The 20,194-nt window shown below is 31.3% G+C and overlaps 2 protein-coding genes and 1 long non-coding RNA gene across 3 annotated transcripts; 2 read left to right on the forward strand and 1 right to left on the reverse strand.

Annotated features, from left to right (window-relative positions):
* The first annotated feature begins 12,749 nt into the window (after window positions 1-12,749).
* Window positions 12,750-13,637, forward strand: LOC7485853 (stable protein 1). Its single transcript, XM_002314940.4, has 2 exons — window positions 12,750-13,055; window positions 13,269-13,637. Exons 1-2 carry the CDS (start codon window positions 12,913-12,915, stop codon window positions 13,450-13,452), a joined length of 327 nt encoding a protein of 108 aa, XP_002314976.1. The 5' UTR covers window positions 12,750-12,912; the 3' UTR covers window positions 13,453-13,637.
* Window positions 13,638-15,640: 2,003 nt separating this feature from the next.
* On the reverse strand, window positions 15,641-16,950 carry LOC112329023 (uncharacterized). Its single transcript, XR_002984490.2, has 2 exons — window positions 16,239-16,950; window positions 15,641-16,129 (listed from the first exon to the last, which is right to left on the reverse strand). It is a non-coding gene; the product is annotated as an uncharacterized LOC112329023 (long non-coding RNA).
* A 1,000-nt stretch (window positions 16,951-17,950) lies between these two features.
* On the forward strand, window positions 17,951-18,872 carry LOC7485854 (stress-response A/B barrel domain-containing protein HS1). The gene is made up of 2 exons (XM_002314941.4): window positions 17,951-18,339; window positions 18,503-18,872. Exons 1-2 carry the CDS (start codon window positions 18,176-18,178, stop codon window positions 18,678-18,680), a joined length of 342 nt encoding a protein of 113 aa, XP_002314977.1. The 5' UTR covers window positions 17,951-18,175; the 3' UTR covers window positions 18,681-18,872.
* Window positions 18,873-20,194: the final 1,322 nt, after the last annotated feature.

A 20,194-nucleotide genomic window follows, 5' to 3' on the forward strand; every position in this document is an offset into this window, starting at 1 on the left:
TCTTGGGTTTTTTTCCCCTTAATTTTAGCTTTCTTTATTCTTAACCTGTTTTTGGCGAAGCTCTTCGGCCGTGATCTTTAGTGCTGCTATTTTTCAGTAAAATATTTTACTCCGTCATAAATGGGATTTTCCCCTACTGCCCAGCTTAATTTATGCACACTACGATGCTATTGGGTAATGTGGCTGCGAGTGAAGTTTAGCCGCAGCCACACATATAAGTGTTTGGTAAAGCAAGTAAAACTGATTTTGATTGGTAGGATCCACTAATTTTTGCTGCCCAGCCGCAGGATTGGAGAAGCAGTTTTGCTTCTCGTGGGTATTTTTAAAGAATTGTTCAGTGAACAGTGAAACCATGCTCCATTGTCGCACTGTTCAGTTTTTTTAAAAAAAAAAACCAGTGAGAAAAGTTTAGTTTTTTTTCCCCTGAAAAACCAGTGCAGTTAATCATGAACAATATTTTTTTTGTTTTTTTTTAAATTAGTTTAAGGTGAATTAAATTTACTCGTACTGTAATCTCAATTTTATTCCTGATAATATTTTATCTAATTTTATTGCACGCTCAAAAAATCATGGAAACTGTAGTTCTTGTCGAATGACTTTTGTACGTAATGAAATTGTAAATTTTTTAAAAAAAATTGTGTTTTACTCGAAAAACTAGTATTTAATTATTGGATAGATTTCATATGTAATGACATTGCACATAGTTTAATGGAATAATAAAAAATATTTGATATCAATATTATTTATTTCATGATGTAATAACAGTAGTTAAATCTATAATATTTAAATTAAAAATCATTAATATTAATATATATATTTTTTAATTATTTTATAACCTTAATTTGAAAAACATTTTTTTAACCAAACACATTAAACTACTTTTTGTTCAAGCTCAATTTCAACTACAGTTTTAATCAAATATATATTTTTTCAAATCAACTTCAACTAAAATTACTTTTTATAAATCAATTTTTTTAAAACCACAACCACAACAGCAACCGCAATACCAAACACACTCTACAAATTTGTTCCTTTGTGCGAATATCCAGCTCCAAGATTCTCTTTTGGTTTTTCTAATTGTAAGCCTGTGCGAAATTCATTAAAATTCCATGGGAGCAAAGCGCTTAAATTCGCTTTTACTGAAGAGACTCCCATTCTCCCTCTTCCAAGAATTCTCTTGTTTATAGTCTTGTCTCTGTAAAAAGAACAAAAAAATGAAATAGCTATCAAGAAAATATATGTAGGCCTAGTTACTGAATGATCTTAATTAAAGCCCGAACTAGGGATGATGGACCCAACGGTAGATCCTCAGGGATAACTAGGGATTGGTGAATTTTCATGTATTGAAGCCCGAACCCTAAGAAATGCTACACTTTTATATATATATATATATATATATATATATATATATATATAAAATTAAAAAACACTTTTATAAAAATATTTTTTAAAACACCCCAACTCAATCGTGTTAGATGATGGCTGAGCTCAATAATGTGTTGAACATGCCACTTTTTTATTAACAGATGCAAGGCCGGGCTTTGCCGAGGTTTTTGATCAGGGCCATGCTGCTCGAAGTTGAGGCTAACTTTGATGTGAAACTTAACTTTTTAAATATGTGTGTGTGCATTATCATCTTACTTGGTTATTTTTAATCACATTGAACAACAAAATAAAACAACTTCTTTCAGTAAAGAGAACAAAACAATGAAGAAAATAAACTTAATAATATATTTGTATAATTGTTTGAAATATATTGGCAGCATCAACTCCTCCCTAATAAAAGGAAACACTTTGAGAAAAAATGTAAAAAAAAAAAAAAAGTGTCAATGGCTGCTGAAAAAGGCCGAAAAAATCAAATAAGAAGTCAACTTGAAAAGTGAAGGTTGGAATTTTGTAATTGAATGAAAGATCATATAAACCCAGCTTAAGAAAGCAAACTGAGCAGTGAAAAGGACAGTACGCTGGGCCATCCGGAGCTTGAAAGTACTGGCCTGGCTCAGAGGTCAGAACTAATTATAATCGGCTTGGGTCAACATGCTTGAAACTCATGCCCGAGCCCATCAAAAAACTCTCAGGCTCGTATTGGTCCATCAGAGGTACTGATGAAGCCTCATTAATGTACTGTAACAGCTTTGCTTCAATGGGCCGTGGTCTGTATCTCAAATGTCGAATATGTCCATTGTTTAGCCATAAGATTGATGAGAAACCTGAGCGTTTGGATATCAATATCTAGAATTCATTTATTCTAAATAGAAATATGAATTGGAAAGAAAAGTAGGTGAGATGGTTTTTATTAACATGGAATTTACCTAATTGGAAAGAAAACTTGAATCATGAGAACTGAGAGCACAAGTGTTTTTGAAGATTTTTTATTTTTTTTAATAATTTTGGATTGTTTCAATATGTTATATTAAAAATAAATTTTAAAAATAAAAAAAAATTATTTTAATATATTTTCAGATGAAAAATAATTACTATTACTTTTCAAACACTAAATAATAAAAAACCAGCTAACGGATTAAACAGCTGGCACGAGTGACCCAACTATAGCGTTGCAAATACTTGAAGAGGCTTACACTCCTGATTTTGGTGGGTTCTCAGAAAAAGACAAACTAATGGTTGTTGGTTCCTTCAATAAGAAAAAAAATAAAAAATAAAAAATTATTATTATCACTGTTTCAAACACTAAATAATAATATAAAAAAAAAAACAGCTAACGGATTAAACAGCTGGCACGAGTGACCCAACTATAGCGTGGCAAATACTTGAAGAGGCTTTACACTCCTGATTTTGGTGGGTAGTTACTAGTTAGTTCTCAGAAAAAAACAAACAAATGGTTGTTGGTTCCTTCAATTAGAAAAAAAAATAAAAAATAAAAAATAAAAATGGTCACGTGGTAGTAATCATGCAAATCTTTGACGTTGGAGATCGAGAGAGAAAGTTGAGGATAGAGTGGGTACGGTCCATTATTGACAGAGTGTCATAACTTTATTCGAAATCATATCTTTTTGATCGGCCATAAATGATATGTCTGTTCTTGGACATAGCCTGCTTTCCATTCCCTTTTCCCTCCGTGGGACCCCTTAATGCATCAAATCTTATCCCGTTCACTAACTTTTAGACAATGAACTTAGTGAAGAATTAATTGTACTCAACTGAAAAGCAACCTATTGCTTTGGCCACTGGTAATTTTTATTTTTTTGACAAATTGTGAAATTAACATACAAAATCAAAATAATTAACATAGCAAAAAAAAAAATTTATTTTATGAAATAGCATATTTTTATTTTGTTGTGCTTCTAAAATATGACAAGTAAAAACTTCAATTATCTTACTTATCTAGTCGACCAATTCATAATGGTCAATGAAATTAGTCGATTAGTTCTGAAAATAAAATGAAAAATCACTAATATAGCCAAAAGCAGGGAGGTCTCAACGAAATTTTTGATATCTAAAGATTCGACTGTCTGCATATCTATTATAGGAAAAATGATCTCCAAAAACTCCTATAAAAATTTAAGTGAAATCCAACGGTTGAATAAAAACTTAAGGCCATTTTTAGTTGTTATTATTCTAGTCTGGTGAGACCAGACCTCCTCTTGAGCCTAGATCTATACTGTTGATACATAAATCCATCTGTTAGGCCATCAGCGTAATCTATTCGGGGGCAGATTCTCATTTAGTTATGGTAGACAAACACTTAATTGCTTAAGGTCACTCGTTATCGCAAGTTCGACTATATCACTGACATTGAAAAACAACGACTCATAAAATATATTTTGCAAAAAAAGTTCATTAAACTATGATTTTTATGAAACGGCCAACCAATTAAACCAAATGATTGGAGTTTTACATTATCGCGTTTCAAAATCTTGATATTTTTTAAATATTGTTGTTTTGAAGTGTAAAAATTATCTTGTCGCACCTAAAAATAACGATATTTAATAAATATTGCGTTTCTGAAACGTGATAAGATGAAAGGGTGTTATTTTATTAAATATTTTTTAAATTGAGTTATTCTACCAAAAACAAATTCAAAATTGTGGTAATTTTAAAAAATATCCTATTTTTTTCATTCAACTACATGTCGAGATTGAGTTTCAAAATAGAGTTTCCTTACAAATTAACTGTGATTCAAACAGAATTTGACGGAGAATATAACAGAAAGAATCATGTAATCATTTGCTTGCAGGAGCAATATCGCATTTCTAGAATGTATTGTTTTCAATCGTATGTGGTATTTGTATGAACACCAAACCATCAATGATTCACAAGAAAAATATTTTCTCTAAAGATTTCATTTTAACAAAATTAATTCCATATTTGCCTCGAATCCATGCAAGATCCAAATGGTCCTGCATGTGATGATCGACTTGTCGCCACAGCAGGCGAAGAGCATCGATGATCCTACCCCAGGTCTGCCTGTCTCCCGTTAGGAATTTATTCGAGAAGGCTAATCAAGAGATGGGGCAGAAAAGATGGTTGGGCATATTCAATGTATACGAACCTTCTTTTTTTCTTTTTCTTTTTCTAATTGATTTCATAACAATATAAAACAATGGTTAGCTTAATAGTTGAAGATATTTGCTTATTTCAAATTTAAAATTTAAAATTATAAGACGTAAAAATTTATTATTATTTTTCAAACACGCTAAATGCTCAATTAAAAGCATCTAAAACTCTTTTTGTCTCGTGTACTAGCTCAAAAATACATTAATTATATATATAAAAAAAAAAAAACATAAATCAATCAACCTTTATGCTTTATTCCATGATGAATTACAATCACGTATTCTTATGTGTAAGGAAAGAATTATATGGTATTTAGGGAGTAATTAGTATCATACTGTTAATTAATTTTTAGATCCATCTTAAAAAAAAATCCCATACAAAAAAAATAAAAATAAAATTTATAATTCATAATTCATAAAAAAATATAAGAATGTCTACACCAAATATTTTTCTCTACTAATTTTATCCTTTTTTATTTGAAATAAATAAAATATAATGGGACGGAAATTCGTTCCAAATCTGATACGCATTTGTTTTACTATCCTTTCACTCTCCACCTCAAGCTTAAGCATATTCATTACCACCTCCCCCACCTTGTTAAAATTAGTTTTAGGTGAATAAAAAATATGATATATCTTAATTCTACTTGTAGTTTTCTTAAGTTCTGATTGTTTGCCAATAAAATTATAACATTCATGGAGTATGATTTATGAGGAAACACATTATTTTTTATGCATAGTTATATTATAAAAGGTGATTTAAGATCATTTTTTTTATGTACACTATCAAGCTCAATGGTGACTAGGTATAGCATGGGTCACACTTAACGTGCCCGGGACTTGGCACATTGCCAAGCCTAATCATGACTGGATCTGACTAGTGTCATACCTAACGAGCCCGGGGTTTGGTACATTACCAAGCCCAATCATGGTTGGGTCTTACTAGTGCAAACCCAAAAAGTTAGGAGCTTGACACAATGTCAAGCCCAATTATGGATAACTGTGGCTAGTAGCAGACCCTGGAGCGTGTTTGCATTCGAGAAAATTTATAACAATAAGTTATTCTTGATCTGGTGTTTTTTGATAAAGATACACTCATAAAATCTTGATTCATCATTAACCCCAGTCTTTGCAATATAATAATATGCGAAGACTTTAATTAATTTTCTATTTAGGGTAGAAAAACGAGTTGTGCTCGTATAAAAAGGGGGTATATGCTAGAAAAAATATGCATTTGAACTAAAAAAAATTATTTCATGTGTAAAATACCGAGAATTTGTACTTGAAAGTATTCTAAGAGATCGAGGATACCATGGTCATCATCTATACAAATTTCTTAGTGGATGTGTGGAAGCCAAGGAGGGTGAACCTATACTTCGAAATTTCTAAATGATTATAGGTTCTTTGGAGGGTGGGAACCTGTAGCTTTCTCAGCATTGTCATCCCTTGGCGATTGATGTATATAACACTAGAAAGATCACATTCATCCCTTGAAATTCATCTTTGAAAGATTGGTGTATATAGCACTGAAGAGACTACGTCTATCCCTTCCTTGGATAATTGCAAATTCTAGGATAAGTGTTGAGGAGCCTTCAACCATCACCTGAAAAAAATAAAATATCATTTTGAATAAATCATTTATATTCAAGAAACTTATATTTTTATCAAGTATTATACATCCTGAGATGATCTAAGTGACATGTATGAAGGAGGTTTTTAGGAGAAAATATGTCTTGGAGGTGACGCTAAGATATTTGCTTAGAAGTTAGAATACCCTGATTACTTCGCTTGGAAGATCAATCGTGGTTGGGTCTCGCTAGCGTCAAACCCAACGTGTCAGGGGCTTAGCATACTGTCAAGTCCAATTGTTGTTGTGTGTGGCTAGCAGCAGACCCAATGCGTTTTCATTGTGGCATCTTTGTATTCAGGAAAATTTATAACCGTAAGTTTTTTTTTATCTGGTATTTTTTGATAAGGATATACCGATAAAATATCGGTTCATCACAAGGTATGATTATTACATTGGCCACCGTGTTTTCATCAAAGAAAAAAAATGACTAAAGAAAACCTTGATTTGATTATGTAATTAGAAATTGAGATTTATCTGCGCTTTCATTATGGCATCTTTGTATTCAAGAAAATTTATAACCATAAGTTTTTATTGATCTGGTATATTTTTATAAGGATATACCGATAAAATATCGGTTCATCACAAGGTATGATTATTATATTGGCCACCGTGTTTTCATCCAAGAAAAAAAATGACTAAAGAAAACCTTGATTTGATTATGTAATTAGAAATTGAGATTTATGAACAGATCTCCTATCATCGATCATGATGTTAACCGAATATGTTGAATAATGTATATGAAAATTATAGTTGTTCTCTATTTATATATTATTATTATTTTTTAAGAAAAAAGAGTGTTTCACTACAAGATTTAACAGTTTTACCGACGGAATTTTTCCGTCGGTGTAAGACACATATTCCGTCGGTAATTAATTTACCGATGGAAATGCTCCGTCGGTGAATCTTTCGTCGGTAATTTTTTTCCATCGGTAAATCCGTTGGTAATAAAAAAATAAATTTATCCGCTTCATTTCGTCGGTATATCCCTCGGTAATAATATTTTTTTATTACCGATGGAATTTCCGTCGGTAATTCGGTCGGTAATTATTTAAAATCATTTTAAAAAAATCATTTTATAAAATTATAAAATAATTAAATTAGCATAAATTAAAACTGTATAATATATAATCAAAATGCTTGGAAAAAAGAATAAGAAAATCAACTCAAACAAATTTGCAACAAATAAATAAAATGAAAAAATAAATTCAACTAAAAAAATTCATATGAAAAAAATAAAGTTGCAATTGCTAAAAATTTAAAAATCCTATAAATAAATGAACTAAAAATTGATCTCACATGAAAAAAAAATCTCACAACAACATTTATACAATTATTAAGAACAAAAACAATTAAAAATAAAATAAAAAACAAATATAGTGAAACAAATCATGAAAAAAGAAGAAAAAAGAAAAATCTTACCTTAATTTAGTTGCAAGTGAAGCTAAGGAGAGAAAAAAAAATTTCGTTAAGCATATTAATTAAAAAAAAAACTAAGAGGATAAAAGAAGAAAGAAGAAGAAGACATACCCATGCATGGAGGAAAAGAGAAGGAGATGAGGAGAGAAAAGAAGAGAAAGAAATATATATTGATGTTTTTTACATATAGTGAAGAAGAAGAAGAAGAACAAGAACAAGAAGAAGTAGAAGAACAAGAAGAAGAAGAAGAATAAGGAGAAGAAATGAGTCTGTCTCTTGTGAAATAAGGGGATTCAGGCTTTTTATTGGGGCGCGTTACCGACGGATAATTGAATATTAATATTTTTTAATTATTCCGTCGGTAATTCCATCAGTAATATTTAATTTATATTTTTAATTTCGTAAAAATTTTTCAGAAACCGCCAAAAAATTACCGATGGTTTTTCAATCCGTCGGTGATTCTGTCTGTACTATTTAAATGAAAAATTTAAATTAATTGAATTTTTTCAGAAAACCGTCAAATAACACTTTCTGGAAAATACTTTTGTTGGAAGAAGATCTGTAGTTCTATACTGTTCGAATAGGCCGGATTCACATATATGATAAGGAGATTTGTCGGATGCACATATGGAGTAATTATCTCGTATTGAAAAAGAATAGTAGCAAAAATGTGCTTTTAGAGGATGATGAACTCAAAATCCTAATCTAGAGAATTATGCAAGCCAGGAGATACCCTATCAATTGTCCCTTTAATTCGACTAATTATTTCGGGGTCTAACTTGTTTATCCCAAGGAAACCTCGACAGATTTAGATTCGTGGAAGTTGCATGACATAGTCGAATATGAGAAGATAAGTTGCGTCAAACATGTGAGCTCCGTTTCACCGAATTCTCTCGGAGTAGAAAACTATGGAATGCATCCATTTTCTGTTTCTTGCTACTTGTAAAACTGCTGAAGAAGTTCTGGGCTCCTTGTCTCGAGTAGAGCAGGGAGGAACCGGGGTGAGGAACAGCGGTTTTCGCTGTATCGATGTAATGGTGTTTTCGTAAGCATACCAGTTATTTTCCTCACTTGACAGACAGATGAAGATAGGGTATTATGGTCTTTTTCGGTTTAAATTTGTTGTGCCATTAGACTTTTGAGCGTGCCAACAACCACACCCTGATAAAATCTCCTTTTCCAAAGCTTATTCGGCGTTTGATTAATTGTTTTAAACGACATCGTGTTAAATCAAGGTCCATTGGATTTCCTTCGATAATAAAAGATTCCCTGCCCTTTAACAAACAGGTTTCTCGCCTTTTTTTGTTCTACATGTTTCTATCGTTTTTTTGTCAAAAATAAAAACCAAATACAATTTTAAAACCTTCCTCCCTCCGCAAACTTTGTAATGTTGCAGAAATTATAATTACAGAATAAACTAGAAAAAAAGAGGCTATTTCATTGGAAAAATTAGACGTGTCAAATTACAATTCAGTCCCTCAACTTTTTAATTTTTATATATTTGGTCATTATAGTTTTTTAAATTTATTTTTTTGTTATAAACTTTATTTTTATCATGTTTTAATTCTTAGATGATGAGGGAGAAGAAATATGCTCTCTAAAAAAAAAGGAGAGAGAAAAGTTTTGGTATGCGGTGAAAAAAATAATTTTAATATTAATGGGTTCGCCTTCTAGAGATGACTTATGAAAATGATTTTACTATTTAATTATACCAAATAAAATAGATTGAGATTCAGAACAACAAAATTTGAACTTGGATAATTTGAACTTGTTCTAATATATAAATATGGATAGAAAGTCAAAGTTTATAAACAAAATTTTCCATTATGAGTATTCTTTTGAGTCTCTCGTGTTATTGAAGTTGCAATCTTGCTTTCATTGCTTGTCCATGTTTGATTTCAAAATTAGTATTATAAACATACATTTTAATTACAATAAGACGTGGAAAATATAGATTAACACTTTAAAGTGATAATTAGTCTCCTTGTTGATATGGGCAGAGTGCATACTCTAATTAAGGCTCGTGAATTACTTTCAATCCACTCAATTTAATCTATTGCAAGAGAGAAATAAAAAGAACTCATTAGAGTAAATAATAGAGTATATTTAATAATTAATTCAATCTAAAATTGAAAAAAAAAGTAATTGGATTGCCTTGCAAACCGCTCTCTTAATCTATTACCATGTATAAATATTTTCTTAGCTAATAAGCTAATTGTATATATTATTATAAATTATTTTATATTAAATTATTTTTCTATAAAATATTTAGACATATCTTTAAAAGTAACTATGAGATCATTTACTAGAAACAAGTAGTATACAGGCCGGTTATTTTTTTATTTTATAAGTGTTTTTTAAAAAATAATTTTATTTTATTTTTTAAAATTAATATTTCATATCATTTTAATATGTTAATATTAAAAATAAATATTAAAAAATAAAAATATAGTATTTTAATAATATATTTTTAAATAAAAAATATTTTAGAAAACAAGAATGTTTCCTTCTGTTATACATGCAAGAAAGTGGTCGTTGGTTGTAAAGAAGACGAGAGACATTTTCGAGGGGGAGTGGTCCAGGCTCATTAAAAAAAGGCATGGATAAAATAATAAATAGTAGGTGTCCTCCCGAGCATTTATGGAAGAAAAAACAACAAGGGGTGAAAGGATGTGGGCCATGTGGCCTGTATTAAATGTGTGGGGTTGATGACAGCTTTTCTTTCTATTATTATTTTTTAAGCGTCTCTTTCACGTGTTTTATTTTTTAATGAAAATTCACAGATAAGATAATAAATGGTAACTGTACTCTCATGCATTTTTGAAGGAAAAAACAAAAAAATAGAGTATGGTCATGATCTAAATAAATCAAAACACCTTATTTTAACCAAAAAATAATAATAATAAACATGTCGATGCTAGTTCTTAACTGGTTCCGCCTTAATCCAGGTTTACCGAACAATCTAGATTTCTGATTTCATACATCATGTTTTTTTTATTTTATTTTTTTTAACTCGACCCGTTTAAATCCAAGTTAAAAGTTATTTAGGAATTTAATTTCAGTTTTTCTTTTTACTGTTATTTTTAAACACGTGTGTGATGCCCTTTTCATTTCTTTGTAAAGGAACAGATTTGGGTGGGTTGGTTTAATATTTTTTTGAGTATTTTTTAATGATTTCAACGTGTATTTAAAAATATTTAAAAAATCAAATTATTTAAAAAAAAATAAAAAAACACATCACTCATCACGAATTTGATTTATTATGAATCGCGTAGTTTTATGATGAATTTACTTAAATAACCCTTCAAAAATAACTCGCACGTCAGATCTCACATACCTCGCTGAATGCATTTAGCTAATCTGCAATCTGCTGAGATTTTGTTGTCTATTGATATTCTTGTCTGGGGCTTAAGCTTTATTTATTTACCTTCTTTTTTTGTCACGTTTGTGCTTTCTAAATCTAATCTCTATCAACAAGTAGATCGCAGGGCAAAAACAACCAAACAAAGCAAAACGACGTTGTTATTATATAAATTGTCCATGACATCATATGATCAGGGCTCACAATCATACATTATGCTAGTGCCTTTTTTCTCTCCTTATGGTACCATCTTCTCTCTCTTGAACACTTTTGAAATTTCTCACGTCAAATGCATTCCAAAAGTATGTTAATTTGTTTTGTAAAAATATTAATTTGAAGATTTTTTTATATTCTTTAATAATTTTAATATGATTGTATAAAAATATATAAAAAAATTCAAAATAAATATTTTTCTTAAAAAATATATTGCATTGCAATATTAAACACACAACTAATTGCTTTAATATGTTCCTCGTCAACAACAACACCAAAATATTATTTTTTATTATTAAATAATATTAGTTATTTAATAATAAAAAATATCAATAAAATAATATAATTTTCAATGTCATGGGTAGAACCACAACATCAATTAAATTAATGTCGTGTTAGTGAATAATAACATTAATTAAATATTACAATTTTGAACTAAAATGGATTTGATTTTAGAGTGTTTTAAGAAAAAATAAAAAGTGATTGCGGGTTTGTTAAGAGAGAAAAAAGCTTTTGACATTGAATTTTTTAGAGAGAGGGAGCTGCATCCCTCCATGTTCTTTGATTTGGAAAGATGATTAAATTTCACAACATGATATATTTTTGATATGCAATATGTTTAATTATTGCTTTTCTGAAACACGATAATTATCTTGTCGTGTTTGGTAATAGCGATATTTAATAAGTATTATTTTTAAAAAACATAATAAATTAAAAATAAGTTATTTAAAAATAAAAATCAATTGTATTATTTTTAAAAATATATATCACTGTGCTATTTGATACCATTTGGCTGGAACTGGGACCGGAATGGCTGGTTTGAACTTTGAAGAGCTGTTAGAAAATAAACGGAAATGTGGAACCGAACCATTACCGAGAAAGCAAAAAAGTCATCTTTATTAACCGTGATTCCTATCAAGCCTGGCCGTTGATATAATAATTCACTCTTTCATTCTGTACGGGCAACTTTTCAAACGTGATACTAACTTTGATGATTATTCTACGGTAACATACACTTCCATGACCTACGACGGATTTATGTCTTATCTTTATGGAGCTTATGTAAATTTTTGTTTCTTATAACTTTCAAGTTCGACCATGGAGCTCCTTTCATTTTTTGATTTTCTGTTTGGAGGAGAATCTCAAAAAAAAATCCGATTACTGAAAAAAAAATCTTCTTCGAAGAATCAAGATGAGTTCCAGTGCCGGTCCGACTGAGCCTAGATATTTTTTGGTCGCATACGCCATGACAGATATCTCTTTCTTTGATTTTTTTTTATCACAGGAAACTAAAGTATTTTGGGGTTTTACCGTTCCTTTTGTTGTTTGCTATGACTACTTTACATCGTGAGTTGTCTTTTATTCTTTTACTACAAATGGGCTGCCGCAGCCAGGACATTAGGCGTGGAAAGTCAAATTAAAAACAGAGCTTTTAAGAGTTAAAATTTACTAATTTTAATACTAAAATTTATAATTATTCAAGGAGAGACAGGGGGGGAAATTGCAGGGGCCCCGGCCATCCCCTGGCTCCTGGGCTACGTGGCGGGTCTACCACCACGTTTTTATCGTCATCCTTCTTGTCCGAGAGCAGATAATTTCCTGCTTTTTACTAGTATGAACAATAATACCCGGTGTGCGGCACAAGAGAATAGATAAGATGCAAGAGACGCGGGAGGGTTGAAGGCTCCCAGCCCATCTATAAAAAGGGCAGAGCATCATGCAGTTCAGCAGTTGACTACAAAGAGAGCAGCATACATCCATAGAGAGAAAGAGAAGACATGGCAACCAGAACTCCAAAGCTTGTGAAGCACACATTGTTGACTCGGTTCAAGGATGAGATCACACGAGAACAAATCGACAACTACATTAATGACTATACCAATCTGCTCGATCTCATTCCAACCATGAAGAGTTTCAATTGGTAATTAAAACAAAGCCACTTTTCTACCTTCTCTCTAGAGTTCATTGAGTAATGACAATCGTGCTTCAATTGATGTATTTATCACGCACAACTAGCCTCTCGCTGCAATGCAAATTGCCTGTAATTAATGCATAGTCCAAAATACAGTCAATTGGGTCTTTGAATAGCATGTTTCTAATACTATTAACAATGTTTTACTTTATTATGTGACAGGGGCACGGATTTGGGCATGGAGTCTGCGGAGCTAAACCGAGGATACACTCATGCCTTTGAATCTACATTTGAGAGCAAGTCAGGTTTGCAAGAGTACCTCGATTCTGCTGCTCTTGCTGCATTTGCAGAAGGATTTTTGCCTACTTTGTCACAGCGTCTTGTGATAGACTACTTTCTCTACTAAATGCTCAGGAGTAACGACTTCGGCCGGGCTATTTCATGGGAATAAAGTAATGTAATGTGCAATAAATGCTGGTTTTGAACCACTGAATGTTCGTGTCTTGATTTCTTGTTTGTGCTGTGCTATGTGAAGGGAGTGCTGCTATTCCTTAAAAATAAAACCCTTGGGGTTGAGTTGTTGTTTTTCAATCTTTTTCCCCGGTTAATTTCGGTCTTGGTGTTGTTTTCTTCCCATTTTATGCCATTATCCTCGAATGAGCTCCACCATTGACGCACTTTCACGACTGACTGCGTGCGTATGTACTTCTCTGATGCCAAATGCCAAGAGGAAAAAAGAAACGATAAGAAGAGGAAAAGGAAAGAACCAGCATCGATACTGGAAACAACCCTCACAATAAAAGCTAAAATGTAAGGATTCATCACTTAAAGAATCTGCCGTTTAAAACAAGTGAATTTGCATTGGCCCTTCGACATTTTTATTTGTTATTTTCTGTTATTGGATCCTTCTTTCAATTAATTTATTTGGCACGTCACATGTTTCGCATGAACTTCAGTCGGTGTTTTGTGGACGGTAAAGCGAAAGGAAGAAAAGGCCAAACAAATTTTTTGGAAGTGCATGATGAAAAATCAAGACCGGACCTTGTAGACAAGTTTACCAGTCAAATTAAACGGGCAGGACAAGAATTTAGAATTCAAATATCGGAAGCCATATATATATATATATATATATATATATGACGTGTAAAAAGCAAGGATGGAAAGAATATTCCAGTGTCAGAACGTAGACATAGTCAACTAGAATGCAAACACTTTTATTGACGAGTTCCAACCGACGTTAATGCACCAGGGTAATTAATGTTAAAATTTTGAAGAAAAAAAATCGTTTGAGTTGTTATGTTGATACAGAAATATATCTCATTCTCGAGTAAAAAAATATCCTCTCATCATAAGAACCATGCGTGGGCCATGCGAGTGATCCGCCAGGCAAACTTATGATTATTTTTTTGGGCAAATAACAGGTCATCATTCTCTTAAAGATACAAACCATAAAAATCCAGGCACGTGAGACCCGCATGCCCGAGCTCTTTTTTAAGAGGGTCCAACGTGCTGAACCGTTAGGCTCTTTTTTAGTTTTTTCATTTATTTTTTGTCTGTTGTATGATAAAATTAAGGAAAAAAATGTTAGATTTGGTTTGGTTATTTGCGGTCACGATTTTGATAAGTTAAGACATGATATCCAATGGCCTTTTTTTTTATGCATTTCAATTAAAAAATATATATATATAATCTAATTCTTTATTATCATTGATTTTTTTATTTGACTTAAAATAAAAGGAATGCAATCTCATCTCATCCCCTTTTTTAATCATGCACCATAGAGAAATTATATCTAATTTAGATCATGTTCATGGAACTGGTTGTAAATTTTTTCAGTTTATTCAAGCGGAATGGAGTCGATATAACATGATATATTTTTTAATTTTTTTTTTGTAAGTTTAATTTTCCTTCATATTTAATCCCTTTTTTTTTGTCAATTAAGACACAATCAAGAAGAGAATAGGGAAAGGAAAATAAAAGAAACGGGTTAACCAACTGGGTTAACTAATTATAATTGTGTTTATTATCAGAGTTGTGAATTTCACATGTTAACATGAGTTAATATATATGTTATTGTTTTTTTCATTTTACTTTCTTAATTTTTTTATTTAATTCTTTAATATTTTATTGTTTCATATTTATACTAAGGTTAGACTGCATGACTATATCACTATTTGAATAGGCAGATCAATTCACTTTTGATTCGTTAGGTCAAACAAGCCTCGTCTTTTTATAATGGTTGATTAATTTTATCTAATACATGGTTAAATTTTTTTATTTCTCATTTCAAATAACTCATCATGTGCAGGTAAAAATAATAACACTTATATTTTTTGAATGCAATTATTGGTTTCTCATCCAATCCGCAACTAAACGGTGCAATACGCTAGTTAAAGTCTACATTATTTTATTGCTATATCTATATTTTATTTTGATTTCTCTAAACCACTTGAATTATATCAACTTCAGTGTAATTGTCGCACAAAACTAATTGGAAAAATATTGCAAATATAAAAATATTCCTAACTTTGGACCGTTTCCTTTCTCGTAATGATGCAAGAAAAAAAAAACAACTAATGTGAACGCAAAAGCACTGGCACAAAAACATCAATCTAGTAACAACCTTAAACAGGGGAGAAGAATTTCCCTCCACGTTTTTTAGCAGCACACAAAAGATACAGGCTGGCAAGATAATTCAGCATTTTAAAGAGGCCACCATGGCCCAGGCCAGCAACAACATGTGGAAGAGAAAAAAGAAGCGGGAGAATCAAGAGACCAGAACTTGTCCAGAAAAACCACCAATAAAACCCTGAAAATGATATCCTAAACGGGAAAAAAAAAATGTTTTGATAATTTTTTCAACCATATACCTAATCCTGCTTCCTCTCACCCCAAAATCTACATGTGGTTTTGCTTTTAGAACTGAAAACATAGATTAAAAAAAAGAAATTGGTCTACAAAGATCAAATTAAAAGCAACAGTTCAATATATGCTTTTTGTAAGTTTAAATCCATCAATAATACACAATACCTTCCAGGAACTCTAGCAAAGAGCTGATTCTTGTTGATCTCGGAGCTTGATTACTACAATAATCAAAAAATTAAGCAAACCATCGATCAGTAGAGCAAATAATAGAGGAAGAATAGAAGCTCCAAAGTTGAGCAGATAAGAGTGATTAATCTAAACTGTTACCTTGCTTACTTGCCCTTCTCAATAGGCTGATTAACATATGAACAGATTAGAAGCCGACTCGGAGGTTAAACCGATGTAGGAATAACATTAAAGACTTGGGATTTCAACCGAAATACCTTCTTTCCTTGCAATCTGACATCCTCTTATCAAGCGTACAAGAATCACCACCAGCCTAACCATCCTTGTCATCGGTGATGCGCAAGCAAATCCCTGCCTCTGCACTTGTTTCTTCTCCATCATGAGTACCCTTTCCTTTTCTCTTCTGGCTTTTCGTCGTCCCCTTTTCTTCTCCGGTGAAATGAAAAGACCCAACTACCCTCGCTAGAGAGTTAGAAAAAATTGATCAAAAGGGAAAAGAAGTCATTTTACCGTCCCAACAAAACTAAAAGGTCACTGGTGCTCCTTCACAAACCATTAATGACTATAGGTTATATAAAAACACTAAAATACCCTTGAACCATAGTCATCTCAAGTTTTCTTGCGAGGGCACAATTGATAATACACCGAAGCTATGAAGAGTAAGAACAGGGTATATACACAGTGTTTTAGCTGCATGTTTTACAGTTGTTGTTAATTGTTAATCGTTGATGTTAATAAGTGACGTGACAGGGATAAATATCTTTGGTGTTGAGACGGAGGGCCTGTATCGAGGTCACACTAGAGCATTTGAGACCACGCTTGATAGCTTGGCGGGCTTGCAAGAGCATCTTGATTCTGCCATTGTTAATAAATTAACAATAATAAATAATTTTTATTTTTAAGAATAAATTATATATATATATATATAATATAAATAAATTAGAATAATCTCTCCCAAGTATTAAATACATACAACATAATTTAAAAAACAACCGTGATATTTAAAAAATGCAAACAAACAATCTAAAAAATTAGAGAAAAATATTATTAATATAAATATAAATTAAAAAAATACATATTAAAAAAAGTATCAACGCAAAAAAAAATATAAAAAAAGAAAGGTCACACACTCTTGAACCTAGCATGCTAGGTCCGCGAGATTGACATATTTTGAAAAAGTACAGGTTATATGTTATTTGTCCCATTATCAAAAGACCAACGCGTCCTTACTAGCAAGTGTAGTGGTAATTATTTCAGGTGTACAAATAAAAAATAATAATTTTTTCTCAAAAAAATAAGTTTAAGGAAAAAAAGATTTTTTTTTAAATTACAAAATGTTGAATATAAGAAAAAAATTGGTATTACATAAGTCAAGTGTAAAGTGTAAAGTGATATATATATTAGATGCAAAGAAAAAGAATAAAAAAACAAAAACAAAATTACAAAATACAAGTTTATCACCCTTCGAGAAAAAAATTAAAAAAATACAATTTTTCTACCACTACAGTGAATTTTTTTAAAAAATAATAAAATTATAATTTTGTCACCATTACAATAAAAAAATTAAAAATAGTTATAAAATTTTAATTTCTAAAGTGATTTGCCATTTTCTTGCAGTATATTGTATACTTTTATTTATGAATAATGAATAAATATGATTTAAAATATATACTTACATATATAATATTTATATTATATATATATATAATATAAATAAACAATAAACAATAAATAATACCTAGATAATTAATATTAAATAAACATATGATATTCAATAAATAAAAATTACAATTTAAAATCTTTTATTCAATAACTAATAAACAAGATACAAATAGAGTAAATTTTTTCATGAATGATTGCCGTTGTCATCCCTGATTTTAATAAATGCCGAGCCATGTCAAGAGGTGTCGTTCAAAACTTCAAATGAGAGAAAGTAACCTGCAGGTCCTCGTAGCTTGCTAGCTTCCCTATAAAAGGGGCATTGGGTCATACATCCTCGCAGCACCGAGAGAGAGAAAAGGAGTGAGATATTCAAGAGAAATACGTTTAGAAATCAAGAGAGAGAGAGAGTTAAGACAATGGCCTCGAAGAAATCTGCAATCGTATTACCTGGTTCAAAGGTGTTGAAGCACATAGTTTTTGTACGGTTTAATGATGGGATCACTGATGAACAAATTGAGAAATTCATAAAAGACTATGCTCATGTCGCCGATGCAATCGAACCCGTGAAGGGATTTGGCTGGTAACATTAAAGCATATCCTTCTCTCAACTGATTTAATTTAATTTTCCAGCTCCTTTCTTCAAACTAATTAAGCACTGCTAGCTCTGATTTCTCTCTGTCATGATTGTGATTAATTTCCTAACACTGATCTTTACCATTTTAATCTGTATTGTGTTGTGACAGGGGTAAAAACTATCCTGTTCAGCAACTGAACCATGATTACCTTTACGGGTTTGAGCTTTCATTTGACAGTCAGGATGCCTTCAATGAGTATCTTCAATCTCCTGCTCTCACTGAATTTCATGCCAAGTTTTTGCCTGCCTGTGCAAGCCGTATGATCATGGACTACTATCTCTTCTAAGTCTCTCCAAGGATAATGAACCTCTGCTGCCCTGCAATTTTCATTTGTAAATGGAAATATGCTGAAGTAATAAAGATCAACTCGTGTTGAATGTTTCTTTGGTTAAGTTAAATTGAAGTGCTGTATATGTTGGAAACCTTTGTGTGGTTCAGGGTTTAACGATCCTTATCAATAAACAAATATTTTATGATACTCTTTTTTTTGTAGTTCTTTCTTTCTATTTCCAATTTTTTAGTATTTAGCAATTAGCATCCCTACCTCGCCAGGAGTCATAACCTACTTCTCGAATTTTCTTTTTTTCCTTTTTTTTTTTAATCAAAGGAAAATGCAATTTCATCGATGAAAGTCGGATTGCCATGGGCTTAGCTTCTTACATTTTATATTTAAAGGTCAGTATTTTCCAGAAAAAAGAGCTGTCTCAGATATCACATGACAAACTTTTTATCCCATATTACAGACAGTGTATAAATACACATTCACCTTCACCATTCCAATCAAATGGTTTCAACTCCAAGTCAAGGAATGTCGTGAGCAATGATAATAAATCATGCTCGAACCATCAACTCTCAGTGCCTGACCTCACATGGGGATGGCGATTGTATCTGTTTTTACAGGGATATGTTTTTATTTATGTGAATACAGATATGGGCATAGAAAGATTTTTGTTTTTATGGAGAGGAAGGTGGAGGAGACATGTAAAAATACCTGATTTATTCGGATATGGAGATGGGGGGATATCCTCCAGCCCACTAAATACAAACAAGTATGGAAGTTAGGGAGGTCTCCATATAGACGGAGGTTGACGGCGCATCCTCCACCTCCATGGATCTCTGCTGTTATCCCTGACCCTGTGAAAGGAACAAAACCTAGCCTGTGAAACCAAGCAAGTATCCTCTTTGATGAGCCTAAATGCATGATATCATTCTGTAGAGGTGGACACATACTGATACAGTGTATAGTGTCGTGATACAGATTTTCAGTACTCAGAAAAACCTTAAAAAAATAACATTAACAAGATACTAAAACATATTTTTCTATATTAAAAACAAATTAACCGGCCGGTCCTCAATACAGAGCAGAACAGTAAAATGTGAAAGCTCGCCAATTTGAATAAGTTCAGGTTAAATGATAATGATGGCTAAATACCTACAAATAAAATAAACTAGAAATACAAATTAATAAAAATATAAAAACATTACCTGAATAAATATATCAAATTTAATTTTTAAATGTGAGCAATTTTGGCTAGTTTTGTAGGTTTGGATAGGAAAAAAAAATCGTGATAGGTGAGCAATCGAACATCTAAATTAAAAATTATTGTTTATTATCTTATTGGGCGTGTTTACTCTTCAATATCGTCTTCTTGGATTCATGCTAGTTGAAATAATATATAAACTTATATGTACAAGCTTAGTCCAGTGGTACTATACCTTTAACCTCTTTTGCTGGTATACGTCATCTTTATCTAGCGCTATATATGAAGTTAAAATTATTTTTAATATATAAAAAATATA

This window comes from Populus trichocarpa, chromosome 10, assembly GCF_000002775.5.
Source record: "Populus trichocarpa isolate Nisqually-1 chromosome 10, P.trichocarpa_v4.1, whole genome shotgun sequence".
Lineage (NCBI taxonomy): Eukaryota > Viridiplantae > Streptophyta > Magnoliopsida > Malpighiales > Salicaceae > Populus > Populus trichocarpa.

Coding starts and splice junctions, on each gene's coding strand:
- LOC7485853 (XM_002314940.4), top strand. CDS start 12,913: ATGGCAACCAGAACTCCAAAGCTTGTGAAGCACACATTGTTGACTCGG. Junction 13,056..13,268: donor ACCATGAAGAGTTTCAATTG/GTAATTAAAACA, acceptor ATTATGTGACAG/GGGCACGGATTTGGGCATGG.
- LOC7485854 (XM_002314941.4), top strand. CDS start 18,176: ATGGCCTCGAAGAAATCTGCAATCGTATTACCTGGTTCAAAGGTGTTG. Junction 18,340..18,502: donor CCCGTGAAGGGATTTGGCTG/GTAACATTAAAG, acceptor GTGTTGTGACAG/GGGTAAAAACTATCCTGTTC.